This window comes from Plasmodium gonderi (genome assembly GCF_002157705.1).
Source record: "Plasmodium gonderi DNA, contig: Chr14, whole genome shotgun sequence".
Classification (NCBI taxonomy): Eukaryota; Apicomplexa; class Aconoidasida; order Haemosporida; family Plasmodiidae; genus Plasmodium; species Plasmodium gonderi.
In genome coordinates, this window is record NW_021628939.1 from 1,392,625 (window position 1) to 1,410,942 (window position 18,318).

The 18,318-nt window shown below is 27.5% G+C and overlaps 1 protein-coding gene across 1 annotated transcript; it reads left to right on the forward strand.

Moving 5' to 3' along the window:
• Positions 1-1,914: 1,914 nt before the first annotated feature.
• PGO_142990 (hypothetical protein, conserved) lies at positions 1,915-18,045 on the forward strand (the record flags this gene model as incomplete). Its single annotated transcript, XM_028690290.1, has 1 exon — positions 1,915-18,045. One exon carries the CDS (start codon positions 1,915-1,917, stop codon positions 18,043-18,045), a length of 16,131 nt encoding a protein of 5,376 aa, XP_028546091.1.
• Between the last annotated feature and the right edge of the window lie 273 nt (positions 18,046-18,318).

Sequence of the window (18,318 nt, forward strand, 5' to 3'; positions counted from 1 at the left end):
TCATAAACAGAAATTTTTTTTGTGTATTATTCCTTTCGTATTTTATCACATACAACAATACATACTCATGTTTTTATATTTTCTCCATATTACTTTGGAGAAAAAAAAAAAAAAAAAATGCCATTAAGTGCTACTTTTAACATGTTTTATTTTGTTTCACTTTGTTCAATATTTAAATGTGACAAAAATACAAAAGATCATTTTATATAAACTCTCATTTTTTGCATACATGGTTAATTTAAAAAGAATAAAAAAGAAATAATCCAAGGTTAACATAAGTTTTTTTCATTTTTTTTTTTTTTTTTTGGTAAATTCATAAAGCGACAAACAATTTTCTCTTAACGTGTTTTTTACTTCTTTTTTTTTTTTGCTCCTAATTTAAACAAATTTTATGTTTTAAATTTCCTTATGCTTTTGTTCCATTTATGAACCTCTTTTGTGATAAGATAATATACTTCTATATCTTATTTATTACTTAAAAAAAAATGAATTATAAATCACAGTGTGTGTAAGTTAAAAATTTTCTCGTAAAAATGTTTACGCCTTTTAAGGTGTAAATTATTCTCAAACGGCTTTAATAATGAACTAATTTGTGTATATTTTAATTACCCAAATAATAGACCTTTACGCAACCGTTCTCCTATGCTTTAATAGGATAAGCAGGAATGTGTTAAGATGAATCAACCCATACAGCCCCAGTTATAGCAATTTAGGAAATGAGTCACATTGCTCGCTAAGTGTGCTATAAGTTAATATAAAATAAAATTTTAATTTATGAGACTGTGATTTTGTGTAGCACATCGGATTATATTTAAATTTTTTTTTTTTTTCCTTTTTTTTTGTTAATTTTTGCTACTACGTTGATTATCTCTTTATTTTATTTTTAACTTCATGCATAATTTTATGCATATGTCATCATTTAGAGGAAAATAACAGAAATATTTTTTCATCTTTTGCATGAGGCAATTGATGAAAAATGTATGACAAAAGGAATTATAAAAAGGGGCACACAAAGGTAAGAAATTTTTAAGAACTTCAAACCTTGTGTACATAAAATGTGCATACATATGTATATACTATGTGTGTAAGATTAATGGAATTACATAGAATTTTGAAAAAATTACACATATGCGGACACTTAACATATTATTTCATTACCTTTTTTTTTTTTTTTTTTTTTTTTTTCTTTACAAGATGTGATAAAGGAAATATGCAAAAAACACTGAAAAATCTTTTTGTGAGGAGATCCCAAAAAATAGGATAAACATTATTAATATACAATACTGTAGAGTCAATGTTATTTTTAATTTTACTACAATGAGCTCAAATATTTATCCATGGGACGACATCCCTTGCATTTTTTTAAATGTGACATATTATTAGCTTATTTTATGCATCTAGCTTATTCTGTTTTTCTTGCATTTCCCAGCTCAATGATTTGTGTTTCCCTAAAACTAGAAATAAGACAAAAGAAATAAAAAATAAAATATAATAAAATAAAATAAACATAGTAAAAACGGAAAAAACAAAATAGCTAATCAATTAAGAAATGGATATATGAAGGAAAACTTTGGAACACATTGAGAGGGTTCTTTACGCCGGGTTCACTTTATAGAGCTGTAATTATTCCTAATGTCAAAAAAAGTCGATGTTACTCGGTTTTTTTTTTTTTTTTTTTTTTTTCTTCGTATATAATTTTTAAGCATTCGCTTAGGGAAAAATGGTCAACAAAAAATTAGGATCTAAAATAGATTAATGCAAAAAGGGTAAAATAAAAAAGGAAAAAAAAACGTTAAACAAGCTGATTAAATTGATTAAACTGATCAAACTCAGTAGTCGATCAAAAAAAACAAAGTGGATTAGAAATCGATCGAAAAGAGACAGAAACGAAAGCTGTTATATGCAAAAGAAAAAATGATAAAAAAAGAGTCTGACATGTATAAGAAGCTTGACAAGATAGTGTGCGACGTTTTGAGAAACATAGATGCAGAATATAAAAGTGTGGATAAGAATGGAAATGATAAGACAAGTGAAAAAATTAAGAATGAAAAGGTGTATAAAAATTTTTTTGAATTATTTAGTAAGGAGAGTGACTTGGAAGTTCTAACATTGGACGAACTAGTAGAAACATATAAAGACAAGAATGTACATAAATACCTATTTTATATGTTCGAATCTTTGCTTAATAAAATATCCATATCTAATAATATAAGATATTTAGATTTTTTATTTCTTATTCTGAGGTATATTACATATATGTGGATTTTTCTTTCAAATGATGACAAACGAGTTTTAATATTCTACTACTATTATAAGTTCGTTGATTTGCTGTTTAATTTAAGTCTTGTTAGGTGTTCCTTTTTTATGAACATGTACATTATATTGATTTATTTTTATATGAAAGACAAAAAAAAAAAAAAAAAAATTACCTTTATAGTGAAAAATCTAAGTGAAAAAGAAGTAGGTTTTCATACAAAAAATGTGATATCAGAATTGAATAAAATAATTATCAACGAAAATATCTATTTTATTAAAACGATTTCAAAAGAAAATGATTTTGTCTTTTTCCAGAATGAATCTATACAAAAGAGAAAGGAAGAGAAGAATGTTTTATCGTCAAATGAGGAGGAATATGTATATACAATTACGAATAGTCAGAATTTATATAACTATCTTTGGGTAAGTTATTCTGAAGGGGAAAACTTGCCCATTGGAGAAAGCAAATATGATATACACAATATAGATAAAAGGAAGTTAAATCCTACAAAGGAAGAAAAATCATTTGTGTTCATAACGAAATGTCAAAATTTCAAAAACATACATTCCACCTTTTTAAGTTTATGTATGTTTTCAATTAATAACACATATAATATATTTTTAAACTTTATGAAAAATTTATTTAAAATAAGCGTTTACGACTTTAGCGCATTTTTTCCCTTCCTAAGTTCACTTAACATGGAATCTTTATTTTCACATTTTCATTTTTTTGAAATCCTTTACTATGTCCAAATAGCAGAAGCGAACAGTGAAATAGGTAGTACAAAAAAAGAAACAAAAATTGTGACAATTAATTCCAGTTGTTCTACACCTTACATATTACAAGAACAAGCCAACACTAAAATGAAGAAAAAGTTCACAAATAATGAATGCATTTTTTCAAATAATAATATGAATAATAAAAAAATATTATGGAATACCTTTTTTGATGAATTAAAGAAAATATATGCCATAGACACCAAAAATGTGAATTATACCTTAAAAATTTTAAAGTATACTTTAAGTTTTTTTTTATTTGAAGAAAAAATTTTATTAAAAAATAGAGAATGGTCAACTCGTTTGGAAAATAAAAAAGAACATTCCTTTCCCTTCATTTCACAAATATATTTAAAAGAGGTGCTAAAATTTAGTCATTCCTACATCAACAATTTAGTGAATTCAAGAACATTAAATGAGGAAGTCCTTTTTAAGGCCATTTCTTATATATTTTATCTTCTGTCAAAATTGATATGCAACATAAATAACAGCATAAAGAAGTATATTTTGCAAAACAACTATAATAACCTAACCCTAATTGCAATAATTACTTATATTTATAAATACTTCAAAAGGGTTTACATGCAAAAAAGTTCAGAATTAGATATGCAGAAAAGGAAAAAAGTGTATGCCAATAATAATAGCAGTCGTAGTTCCAAAATTAACAGTGGGTGTCAGAATAAGTTAAAATATGAATTTATAACACTGGAAAAAATATACCAAAAAATTCAAGAATGCTTATACATCATCCTAACCATAGACGAATTTGTTGAAGGGATTACAAAGAAAAGGTTGTCTCATTCTAGTAGCAGGACAAAGTTCCATTTAGACACGGATAACTACGCCAACCAATATGCAAATAGTTATGACATATATTCTTGTATTATTATCAAAATAAATAAAATGAATATGTTTTATTCCAATTTAGATATTATCAAAATGTTGCTTGAAAATGATAAGAATATATTTAGAAAATACATTTATACCATTAACAAGAACAATGAAAATTTTGTCTCCTTTTTTTCTCATTTATTAAATATTGATTATAACGAAAATCATTATGATTTAGTTTTAAAAAAATATATCTCTAATTTAAAGGAAAAAAAAAATTATAAAAGTAAAAAATTAATAAAGCTAATGAAGCCATATCATTCCCCTTTGAAGTACATTATTTTGAAAAATGAAATTGATCAAACTGGACTAAAAAAAGTATCGACAAGAAAAAGCATCATGGGTATTAATTTACATCGTAGGCATTACGATGCACATGCCATTGATGCTATTCAAGGAAAATCTTTTAATTCACAAATCAAAAGAAAAAGTATGTACGAGTTTGGAAGAAATCAAGTTGGGGTAGATTATATCATGGCTTTGGAAGGTCATGATAAAATATGTCAAAAGGGGAGAGGCCATGAACAGATAGACAACATACAATCGAATGAAGGGCAATCGGATGGGGTGCAATCCGATGAAGAACAATTAGATGAAGACCAATCATATGAAGACCCATCAGATGAAGGACAATCAGATGAAGACTCATCAGATGAAGATCAATCAGATGAAGATCAATCAGATGATGATCAATCAGATGATGATCAATCAGATGATGATCAATCAGATGATGATCAATCAGATGATGATCAAACATATTATGACGAAGCAGATTACGAAGAAAGTGAACCCAGTTACACCCCCCCAAAGGGGTTAAGAATCTACAGTAAGAGAGAATCTTCAGGAGGAATAAAGCGTCAAAAACTGAGCACATCAAATGGGAAGAGAGAAAAAAAAGACATGCCAATATTTGAAAATTCTATCCTTCGAATCAGTAAGAAGAAGTTGAACATAACAAACATAGATTTTAAAAGTGTATGTCATAGTATTGTTTTATCCATTAAAAGGTGCATACTAATTACAGACAGTATGCTTACTCATTTTAAAACTAATCAAGATTTTGTAGCTAACTTTAATATTTATGTGTGTAAAAATATATTTGTTAATTTTTTACGAGTATGCCTTCTGAGTGCAAGTTTTTTCTCATACATCTGTGTTAAACTAAATTATGATGATATGTTGAAACAGATATATGACTTGAATTTGATAATAATGTCTTACAACATTTTCGATAAATATATCAGTTTTATATTAGACCAAGATATTGAAAAGTTAAGAAAGCTTAAAAATGTATTCCATTTTTCTTCTAATCTATTAAATAAGAATAATACAGATGGAAATTTTCGTAATTATTCTTCTTCAACTAATGCAATATCTTCCACCATTACTTCTGCCATCACCCCGTCAGTGCAAACACAACTATGCCGTGAAGAAATTTATAACATTCTAAAAGATCATGATAGCAAAAAAGAGAGTCTCCTTTTCCTTTCAGATCAAGATGAATTTATAGAAACTGTATATCTCAACATCTTTATGGTTGTCATAAATATTGTATCAGTGTGGGAAATGTTCTTGGAAATACCAGCAGAAGTTTTAAATAAAATGAAGTACACTTTTTTTGAGTTATTTTACAATACAACAATTAAAATAATAAAGTTTATAAAAAAAGATAAAGGATTTTTATTCCTACTGAATATTTTAAAATATATTTATACAAAATTTATTAGCCTACCATTTAACCCAATAAATATAGACACAACAATAAAACTATATGATTTTTACGAATTTTTGATTAATGATAATTATGAAAATGTGAAAAAAGAGGAGGAACAGAAATTTAATAGTGAAAATGTATACATGAATTCTATAAGTCCTCTCAAATTTTTAAATAAGCCCGAGAGTGAGTTATGTGAAAAAAGTCAAGGTAGTGTACACAAATTGGATAATATCCATGATGATTCTGTCTATATTAACCCATCAGACTACGTTGAAAACATTAATAACGATTTACAAAGTATAAATAAAAAAAAGAGAGTAAGTATAGGAGGTTTAATTCCTGTATTTTTAAATAACACAAATAGGAAGAAAAGAAAAACGAATATTGATGAACATTTCTTAACTTTGGACTGTTTTGGGAAAAGTAATAATTGTTCACAATCTACAACAAAAAAGTGTATTTTTCAGGATAATAAGCACATGGAAGATAAAATAGACAAAAGGATAAAATATGATTTGGGGGAAAATGAATTTGCAGATGAAAATGCTAATGTGACTCCGAAGCATAATTATGACAACACACAAAATGAGGAAAATAAGGACAAGAACAATTTTCGAAAAACATATTTGAGTAATTATTACATACCACACATTTATTTGCTATTTATTATTGTCGATTTAGAAGTTTTTCACTATTTTGAAAAGAAGGGTTATAAAAAAGTAATAATAATTGTTGAAAATGTTTTCAATAATATTGTACACAAATGTGATTATAACACCAAAGAGTACTTACGGTCGTCCATCTCGCATATTTACAATTACTACCAACAAGTATATTTTAATAATATAAAGATTAATACTCAAAATTGTGCTGTTATTAGACATATTTTTAATTTATATACTAAATCTAAGGTCTTTTATTTAAGCAAAAAAATTAAAAAAAAATTATTGTACTATAAAAATAGTTATAACAATGATGATATGTTAAAATTAGGTTATAACAAAATTTATAACAACTTTTTTAGTAACGAAGAATGGAAGAATTATTTTTATTTTACATGTGTCAACATGAACATAGGAAGGAACAAAAAAATGAAAATGATAGACAATTTGTTATTAGTACATATAAACATATTGCTTTTCTTAATATTTTATGAACACATGTCTAAATACGTCACAAAAAAATTTATTTTTTTTTTTCAATTCTTCTGTTTTTTTTTTAACAAATTATGTATTGATATTTTGAATTTGGTGAGTACCTCAAATCATTTAGAATATTTTAATATTTTCAATTTTCAAAAAATTACAAACTCTAACCATGGAGATGATGACGTAGTAAATAAATTAAAAAGTGGCATTTGTCAGATTGAAAATTGTTTCATAAATATGCAAAATGATAGATTATCTCCACATAAATTAAACAATACAGAGAAAAGAAAAACCCAAAACAAGAATAAAAAAGTTATTATGATGGACATTGACGAATTGCTAGTTACATATATACAACTTAATTTTATTTTTTGTAGATCATGTTGTTTTTTTGTTTTCTTTAAAAATGTGTGTTCGCAAAAGTATGAAATGATTTTAAAAGAAAACATTACTAACCTCTATTTAGAATGCTTTAAAAATAACAGAGATTTTTTTGATCTCGTTGAGTTCATAAATGCAGAGAAGAAGGGACTAGAATATGACCACTGGAGAGAACCCGAAGAAGAAGAAGGACCTAACACTTTACAACATCAGGCATCACAGACGAAGACAAAAAAATTAAATGATTTTATTGATCAAAATTCCGAAGAGAGTTGTAAAAGCAACTCCAGTACATCAAGTTTATCCCAATCTAGTTTTACCTTAATAGAGTATACAAATTACACGAATAACGTAGATTATATATTTTTAGAATTTATTTTAGAAAAGATAGAAGGAATGGACGTCGATTATTTATATAGAAATGCGTTAAAAAATTGTTATTATGTAATAAAAATTGAAATTTTTTATAATTATATATATAAGAATGTAAGTGTATTAAAAAGGTTTTCTTATCTAAATAATTTGTACTATTTATACAAGTTATATTACCACATGTTCGTTTTGACGTGTAACCAAAACCATTTTAAGAGCAAGAAAAACATTACTACTGAAGAAAAGATGGAAGAAAAAAAACTTTCTAGACATTATGATGACATACTCTCCGTTTTTCACATGAACGGCATTTTGAAAGAAAAAATCTGCAGCAGCTATGTTCAACTAATTGATCATTCTATGTCGTCTTTTTTTTCCATATGTGCCGAATATCCAAAGGAAGACACAGCATCCCAACAGTATTACAATAGTTCCTTTAATTTTAACAAAACTGAAAAAAATGACATTAATGTGGTAAAAATCACAGGAGTTGACACACAAGGGAAAAAAAGGTACAGAGGAAACGAACATATATCGTACATCTTTTGCAACATTTATAACTTCAGATTGAAATTATTTCATCCACTCAATTTTGAAAAAAGCGGTTTGGGAAAAGGAAGAAAAAAAAGCGCCTTCACCAGTTCATTGACTGTTAACAGAAATTATTTAACGAACTTAAAAGATAAATATGTTAAAATGATCAAGTATATGGATAATTATTTGGTATATCTTTACTATATTGTTCTATACTTTCACTTCAATGAGTATGATATAGATAGGAATAAATTATCCTTTCATTATATTATATGTGCTTTTCAAAACAAATTCGATAAATTCAATAGCAAAATATGTAGCAGCTTTTGTAGCCATGTGAATGTTCCACTTATCGAAGATGTGACTAAGAACAAGAACGAATTTTTTTACAACTACCCTTTCCAAATGTATACAGAAAAGGATTTGATGAAGAACACATATCTCATTTTTGAAATTCTGAATAACATATATGAAATATACCACAGTAATATATTTGAAAATCCCAAATTTGCTGACATGATTATAACATTTACTGATATAAAAATTATTGCATACTTCAGCGAAATATACAAAATATCCTTTTTCTACAAAATGTATCACTATTGCCTAAAAATTTTGATATTATGTCTTATGTTTACATCCAGGTTTTGGCTGATTTATATATTTAACGGGAAGTATGAATATGAACAGCAAGGTTGTAGAAGTACAGACTATTATGAGAATAATGAGCAAAATAAATCTACTAATGTCAGGAAAGAAAAAGAGGGGTGTAATAAAAAAGAGAAAAACATAAATAAAGTCACACCTGATCAAAGCAGTATGAACGGGGCGAGGAAAATCCAAAAAGAAAAATATTATGATAATGATATAATGAGAGAAAATGCTAAGTCGAGAAGAAGATATATACTGAATGAAATTTATAACAAAATAGTGTCAAACATGAATGATGATAATCTAAATGAAATATACAACAATTTGCATAATTACGTGCAATTGCTAATCGTTTGTATTTCCATATTTTATCTCTCATTTTTATGTTCAGAAAAAATACATAAAAATATGCAGAATATTATTTTTCTAAACTGTGCTAATAATTTGTATAATTATTATGTAGATTTTTATGAATACGTTCAGAAATTTTGTCAGCAATATTGCCTGGATAATTTATACACATCCAACTTTTTCTTCGATAATTTCCACTTAGATCTAATAAACTTGAAGCTTCAAGCTCATGTACGCGCAAAAAGGTACAAGAAGGAATTTGAAAGAATGAAGAAAATGAAAAGAATTAACGCCACAGTGCAATGTTCAAAAAATACCTCAAGTGAACCCCCTGTTGCTTTAGATTGTTCTAACGGTGTTGTGGTTTCAGGCATGGAAAAAAGGCACAAATGTGTAATTATAAATAGGATACGTAGAGATTGTTCCAGAATTAGCAATATGAATGATGGATGTGACAGAGAAGAGGCACAATTTTTGTCAAAATTTTCCTACCTATTTCGTCATGAGAAACATGCTCTGAAGGAATGTGTTTCCAAATTAAGGAGCATAGAGAAAAAATATGAAAGCGATAGTAAAAATTTTTTTAAGAATAATATTTGCCTATATTTTAATATGATAAATTGTTTATATAAGAAAAAAAGGAAATATATTAGCCTGCTGTTGTTTACCAATTCGTACATAATTTCCATAGTAACACTTATGAAATTTACAATGGCGAAATATTTTTCATTTTTTAACATAACTTCAGATTTTTTTTCCCTAAAATTTGAACATCCTACACACTTGTTTTACATAGATATGTTCACAAAAATAAAAAAATCAGAAGATGGAAAAGAAAATAATAAACTAACAAATAAAGCTATTCTTCTGAATTTAGAAAATCTTTTCTGTAATATGTTTTTGAACAAAGACATGCTTTATCACTTAAAATTTGTATATACATATCACAAAAAGATTTCAAAGATTATGCATAAAATGAATAACTTTTTTCTTAGTTATTATTATTTAAAAAAGAACATTTTATTTATAAGTGATTTGATTTATTTACCAGAAATAGTTCACAGCTACATTCTTTTAACAAATATCATTTTAAAGTGTGGAAAGGAAAGAATTGAATTGTTAACCCAAGAGGAAATATTTTTTGAAAATTTAAACAACGAATTAAGTTTAAATGATAAAAAAATTTTAGATCAAGACATTGAACTGAAAAGTGGAAAGGACAAAACTGTAAAAGACGTTAACGATTTTAAAATATATGAAGATGTTGATTTTATGAACATTGATTATGTAAAAACACCTCTTAATACATATTTAACCAAGAGACACATTTACATGTATAGAAAATTATTAACTCAATTTATGGCGTACTTAATTTTTTTAGTGAAAAATCCAGACCATATGTTTATACTATGCACGAAACATAGGAGGGAAATATTATATGTACTCTCCCTAATCATTTTTACAAAAAAGGTAGCAAACCATTTTTCAAAAAGCACGGTGCGACCAAAAAAGTCCAAGGATTCATCGACCCTGCATGAGAATGCTGGTAATTTCAAAGGAAACACTATCATAAATAATAAGGACAATGGAATCGTCAATCTAAGGGAAGAAAAATCTATAAGTGATACTCTGAAAGAAAAAGGTGAACGAGGAATTCAGATGACTCCGAATTGTATGAACAAAAATGAAAATACTTACAAAATAAAAGATTTTGAAAAAGACTTTTTAACATGTTTTAACAAATGTAATGAAAAAAAGGAGCAAACATTTTTTAATTTCTTCTTAGAAAAATTATTTATCCTAAGTAACTTAGACACAGATTTATTCAATATTGAGCTAGACAGTGAAGAACCAGTTGAGGATCTTATAACATCACACGTCATGCGTGATATAACGAGTCTTGATTTTGCTAGATATGAATGTTCTTGTTGCCACTATAATTTATTAACCGTGGAGAATTCAATATGGAATGAAAAGGATAAATCATTTAAGGTGGAAAAAGGGGAGATATACCAAGGTAAAAATGAGAAAGAAAATGAATATAATGAGAATTACACCCACAATGCTAATAATTTATATACTAACAATTATAGAAGGAACCATTATTCATTCAAGATTAACGACATTGCAGTTCTGAATTATTTATATTTAAATTATGACTTTGAAATAAATTTAACTTATATAGAAAACTATATTAACAATAGATTATTTATATTGAACTGTAAAAAAATGAATTCCTATTTTATCAAAATATTGTTATATTACATGAATTTAATATTTTTAAAAATAAAAAATATTTTTTGTGATGACTGTATTTATACCATCAAAAAACAGCAGTTTCTTAACTCCTCAGCTAATGATTGCTCTAGTAATATCTTTTTTTTTTTGTTCTTGAAACTTTTTCATTTTTTCAATTTTTCAAATCGAATCATAAGTGAGTTATGTGCCAACTATTTCCCTGGAAATAAGAATTATGATGAATATTTAGACTTACTATCACAGAGTAAGAAGAACGAGAATAACTCCACATCAGAGAATTACACCAATGATGAAACAAACCCTATCGGTTGTACAAACATAACAAAGAATATAAATAAAAAGGATGATCATTTTAATAAAACAAATAATTTTGACAAAATGTTGTTCATTAATTTTGTAGAAATATTTTTGTACCCAACAAAAAATTGTAGTTATTTAGAGGTTCTAACTGTGTGCTATGAATTTTTAGTAAATATGAAAGATTATAAAACGAAAGAACTAAGAAATGTATGTAAGCACAAAATGTATGAATTTTTAATAAAAATTATTATACAAGGAGGAAATCAAAATAATTCATCCATTTACTATTTTCAAACTATTTTACTATATTTATCGTTGCTTCTCTATAACACATGCAAGAAAACATTTGTGCATGAAATGAGAAAAGTTGCTCAATTTTTCTTAGACTTTGTCTATTTTTTTATAGAGAATATAAAAAATAATTTAATTATACTGCAGATAATTGAGGCATATGGAGAAGAAAAAAAAAATTTGCAACGTAGTGAGAATGCTAATGATTTAACAGATAATCATAACCTTGAAAATGCTAAGATTGAAAAGCAGATCCAAGTGAATCTTCTTAAGTTCTACTTCAGAAAGCTTCTATCCTTACTTCATCTCTACACAGATGAATTAATATTTTACACTATTAAAAATAACATAGACCAAGAAATAAGCCAAAAAAATTATTATAGAAAGCATGCCCATGAAGACTTAAATATAGACATTATAAGGAAATATGAATATATATGTGAAACGAATTTTAGTGAGTTTTGTTTTTATTGGGATTACGCTATAGTATCGATGAGTCATGACAAATGTGATCTTTACATTTCTCGATGTTTCAAAAATTTCCTATTTGTATTAATTAGGATTATTAAAGAAGGGAAAATAAGCGAAGAGGAATCATCATACATGGAACATTCAAATGAAGAAAATAAATCAAGAGATAAGAAAGTAGGAAATTGTTCCGAAAGTTATGAAAAAAAACAAATATTCTCCATTGAAGGAGAAACAAAGTGTTTCAATTTCTATGAAAAAATGAATAATCTTCTTCACATGCTAAAGGATGAAGATATATATAAAAAGTTGCTACATCATAGGGAAAACCTAAACATGAATGAAAGAAACACAATGTCATATTTAAGTGAAAATGTAGATAATTATTTCAGGTGCACACAGAAAATAAATGCAACGAAGTATAAAAAATTAATGAGCCATTCCTGCATTAATGAAAAAAATAAGAACCATTTAAATTGCTACAAGAGACCTTTATCACCATCATCATATATAACAAATGACACATGCACTACTATCAAACGGGGAGAGGAAGAAATTAAGGATGACACCATCACTCAAAAAAATGAAGCCGAGATGAAGGACGAAAAAAATAAAGCAATCATCTACGATGAGATATATTTGAAAAATGCAAAAAATGTAAATGAAGAGTTACGTAACGAATATTTAGGAAACATATTTTTCACATGTATGTTGGAAAACACATTAGGAACACCCACTCAAAATAACAAAACGGATAAGACTATGAATACAATGGTAAACAGTTATATCGCACCACTTCTATCCGGTGATAAAAACAAAACTGAAAATGAGATCGAACTTGTACGTTTTTTTTTATGCCTATACAAAAGTGCAAATAACTGCATTAACAGAAAAACGCACGATTATTTTCATGTAGACAAAGTGCACCTGAATATAGAAAAATTCACATTTAAAGAAAAATGGAATTATATAAAAAAATTAGAAAAAATTTTAAAGCAGTATCAGCATATGATAAAGATAATGTGCGAAATTTTACATGAATCTAAAAATGTGGACCGGAACAGAAGTAATTTAAAAATATTCATAGATTTGTGGTGGAACAATAGATACACATTAGAACAACATTTGAGGATATTAAATTTGGACATATCTAATGTATTCGGATTTTCTATACATAAATTAATGTCTATCCCTTTGATTTCTTTAAATATAAGGAGAACAATTGAACTGAACAAAGATACCAAACTTATGAATAGTATCGGAATTGATAACTCTATGTCCATGGAAAAAAGCAATACATATAATATGAACAGTGCATATAATACATTATCACTTGTTAATAATCAAAAATATTACTTGCAAACAAATTTTGATCTATTCGTGGTTTTATATTATTACTCAAATATGTTAAATATCATATCATGGATTAACAAATGGGAAGGTTTTTTTCTACCTTTGAAACATTGGGATGATGTTAATTATATTAACATTCTCCTAAACTTGACTGTTTTTTCCATCGTTTTGAAAAACTGTAATGTGCAAATTACACATGTAAAAAGAAAGTACCTCAGGTTATGCGAAATTTCTGTAAACCGGATAAACAGCAGTATGGAAAACTTCAAGGGAAGAACCATTCTTACCTCTATCGGTAGCACAAACAGTAGCAATATTATGCACAAGACAAATCATAAACAATCAAAGAACCAATCAAACCATAGTCATGAGAATATAACAGTTCCAAAGAATTTGATCAACATGGACAAAAATGTTGTAACCTCCTATTTACCTTTCATTAATAAGGACATTGAAACTATTTTACTTTTAGATCAAAATAAAAAATACAAAAGAAAAAGCAGCACAGCAAGCCAGATATATTCGTCAAATATCAATTTATCAAGTGAAGGAAAAAAGAGAATGACTATTTCGTATAACACTCACGACAATACAAAGGATGAAATACAGAATAGTAACTATAGTGTTCATAATAAAAAATATAGCAACATACAAGGAGGAGGAGAAAAATCTGAAAATATAGAAGCCATCTCAAGTATCGACAATCAGTACAAGATTGTTATACCAAAAGGGTGGAATGAATCTAGCTATGAGAATAGTATACTCATTAAGGATAAAAACAGTAGTAGTAATTACGAATATAATGAAAAGAAAAAAGGAAGAAGAAGGACTATTAACCTTGTTAGTGAAAAAAGAAACAGTGTTTTAAATATATATGGAAAAAATCTTTCAATAAATGAAAAAGAAAAGAAAAAAAAAGATGAAAAAAAGGTAGGCTCAACAATGTACTCTTATTTGAGCCCACTAAAAGGAAATAATACTGAACAGTCGAAGAATAAAATCGAAAATGACATTATAATAAAACAGAAAAAAAATAAAAAAAGAATTACAGTAGCAGGGACGTTAAATTTGAATCATCTGCAGAAACAAGATGATGAGGAACAAAACGAGGGAAAAGAAGAAGAGAAAAAAGGAGAAGAAAGCATTTATTTAAAATATTTGGATCTAAAAAAGAAATGTGATAAGGGGGTATTAAAATGTTCTTTCTTAAAATTAAGAATGTATTTGTATAACATATTAATAGACATATTTGAAAATAACCATATCCACCCGAAGGACATATTTAACTGCTTCAATATCATCACTCATTCTTTTGTTACTGATATTATCAAATGTACTATAGTAGAGGATGCAATGGATCGTGAAAGATATACGTATGTGAGAAGCGTGGAAAATAAACGAATAAGAAAAAATCCTGTTGTTATTTATATACATAACAATTTAAATAGACTTCCCTTTGAAAATCTAGAACCCTTAAAAGATTCCTACCTAGTGAGAGGGGTACACAGAACTGTCACTGCTTATTTATATGAGAGGGTTTTGAATAAAATTAAAATGGAAGAGAAGAAGCGAAAGGGAGATCCGTTTTCGAATCATGCTCAACAAGAGATGGACGAAGAGGAGGAAGTAGTGAAAGAAGTAGAAGAAAATGAAATGGATGAAAATGAAGGTGGAACCAATGTCCAAGTTAACAATTATGATAACAAACGTGATAGTATTCGCATGTTGGAGCACACAAAACAGGAATGTTCGGAAAATTGGAAGACTGATTTTTGCAAAAGCGTGTTCCAAAGGAAAAGTATTCAAATGAACAGAACTAATTTGATAGATTCTCAAAATTTCGAAGATAAGAAAAAAAATGAACATATTTTGCAAAATACTACTAATGATTGCACTATTTCCCAAATGCATAATGCAAAATGGGAACATAAAAACATTTCTGAAAACAAAGAAAATAAATTGTCTTATAATGTTGGACAGCGTGCATATGATTCCATGAATGCTGATAATAATAGCGACAATTATCAACGCGATCCTAATTTAAGTCATGTAAAAGCATTCCTTGAAAATTATGATCGTCGTAAATTAACATCCAAAATAGATTCTTGTAAATCTGGAAGAACACATTTGAGGACAACACTAGTTCCATCTGAGTATGAAACTATGAATATTTCAGGAGAAGTAGATATTAATTATGGTTCACGAATAGCACATTCAATTGGGAGGGGGAGATACAGCTTGATCGTTTCAAACAATAAAGCAAAAGGACATAATGAAAAGAGAAACTCCATTGGTGAAATTACTAATGGAGAATCTGGAGCTGGAGAAATTGAAAACTTAAATAAAAAGGAGAACCAAAGCAAAATTACAAAGAAACTTCATGGGAAAGTGAGAAATAAAAAAAATTCACGAAAAAGTACCTCCATTGAGCAATCATTCTTAAACCCATTCAATAATAATAGTAGCAATAAAAAAGGTACAAGTTCTTTATTATTCGATGAAGATGAATTTAATGGAAAAGACAAAGTAAACAGAAAAAGTGAAAGAAAGACTTTGTATGATGGATCAAAGAAAGAAGGGAAATGCAAATTGGGATTATTACATTCTGCTAATAAACGAAGGAGCGTTAAAAATATGTTTTCACGTTCTTCATGTCCCTCCAACCATTCCCTTGCTTTTTGTCACTCTCCTCCACCATCCTCATCAGAATCTGCTTCATCAGTAGAACTAATTCAAGATGAAGACGAATTGAGAAAAATATTTATGAATGCTAGGAGATCAATGAATATTCACAACATTATGAGTTATAGTAATAACAATGAATACAGCCTTTTTTGTTTAAAAAAAAAAAAAAAAAAAAAAAGTGTAAGCGAATCGGAAGCCTACTTTGATGAAGAAAAATTTTTTTTAAGTTCATATGTAGAATGTGATAAAAAAGAGAGAAAAAGAAGAAGCTATTCAGCGGATCCAGAGCATCATTCAAAAATGTCTAAAATTAAATATGTAAAATATGTTCCTTATTATATGAAAAGTTCCAGATTAATAGATCCTAAAAAGAGTAACATTTTTTTTGTGATTAATCCAAATGGAGATTTAAAAAGAACAGAAGATGCAACATATCCATTCATATATTTTAAAAATAAAGAAAAGTATAAGTATAAAAATTGGAATGGCTATTTTGGAAAAGTACCATGTGAAAAAACGTTATTGAAACATTTATGCTGTGATGATTTGTATCTTTATTGTGGGCATCAAGGGGGAGAACAGTACATAAAAAAGGAAATAATTCAAAATGCAATTTTAAGTTATAGCAATGCACTTTTGGAAGACGCAAAAAATGACGAAGAAAAAAAAGAAGGAATTTTAGAAAAAGAAAAAAATCATTATACGAATACTGTGAAATGTAGTAGGAGGAAGACGAATAAAAAAGAAAATTATGTTTTAACACAAAATGAAAACAGAAGGAAAACTTCGTGTTATTTTGAGAAAGAAAAACGTACTATGGGAAAAGATATGAAGAGTAAATGTGTTGAAAATGACACCTGTATGCATGGCACTAGTAATGATAATGACGTTTTATACACACAAACAGAAATAGAAGATGAAGAGGAAGATGCTGATGACCATTCCCATTTTAGTACTAACAAAAATGATGGCATAAACTCATGTGTTTTCTTAATTGGATGTAGTTCAGGTTTGCTCTCGTCCCATGGTTTTGATTTGGATGTATGGGGTACTCCATATGACTACATTGTTGGTGGATGTATTTTTGTTTTTGGTAATTTATGGAATGTCACTGATGGTGAAGTTGATGGATTCACTCAAAACTTTTTCTGGAAATGGACACAACCAAATTCTTCATCCCTATTTTCCTCCAACAGTAATTACAGCAGTGTCCAAATGATAAATGTTTCAACATTTGACTTTCGTAATTTTGCAAAAATGTTACTGGCGTTTGAGAATGCAGAAATAGATATGAACAACGAAGGTGAAAAATGGGGAAGTAAATACTGGAGAGATGGAGATAATGACGATCTACTAATAGACGTTGGAGATAATTTCATCACTCTCGATTTTGATGCATATACATATTTAAAAAAAAAAATTTTTTTTTCTGAATATTTCCAAAAATATTACCATTGCAACATTACTTTAAATCAGAACCTTTTTAATATAAATCAGAACCGAAAATATACATGGTTGAGTATGACAGAAGCTTTAGCAGAAGCCAAGCAATTTTGCCGCCTTCCAAACACGACAGGTTCTGCTGTAGTTATATATGGCCTACCCTTATAAAAACAATAAGAAGAAATATTACTGCTCTTATTTTTCCCGTTTTTGCTCCATTTTGCCTTATTTTGCTTTATTTTTTATTTTATGTTTTTTTTTTTTTTTTTTTTTTTGTCTAGTATAAGACATCAAGTGTCGAATGTATTTGATGTGCATACTTTCTTACATAATTATTTATACTAATACCTATATATACATATGCATATAGATGTATGTGTATATATATGTATATTAGGTACATATGCACAAACTGCAAATGACATCAGGGGATCTCCCTTA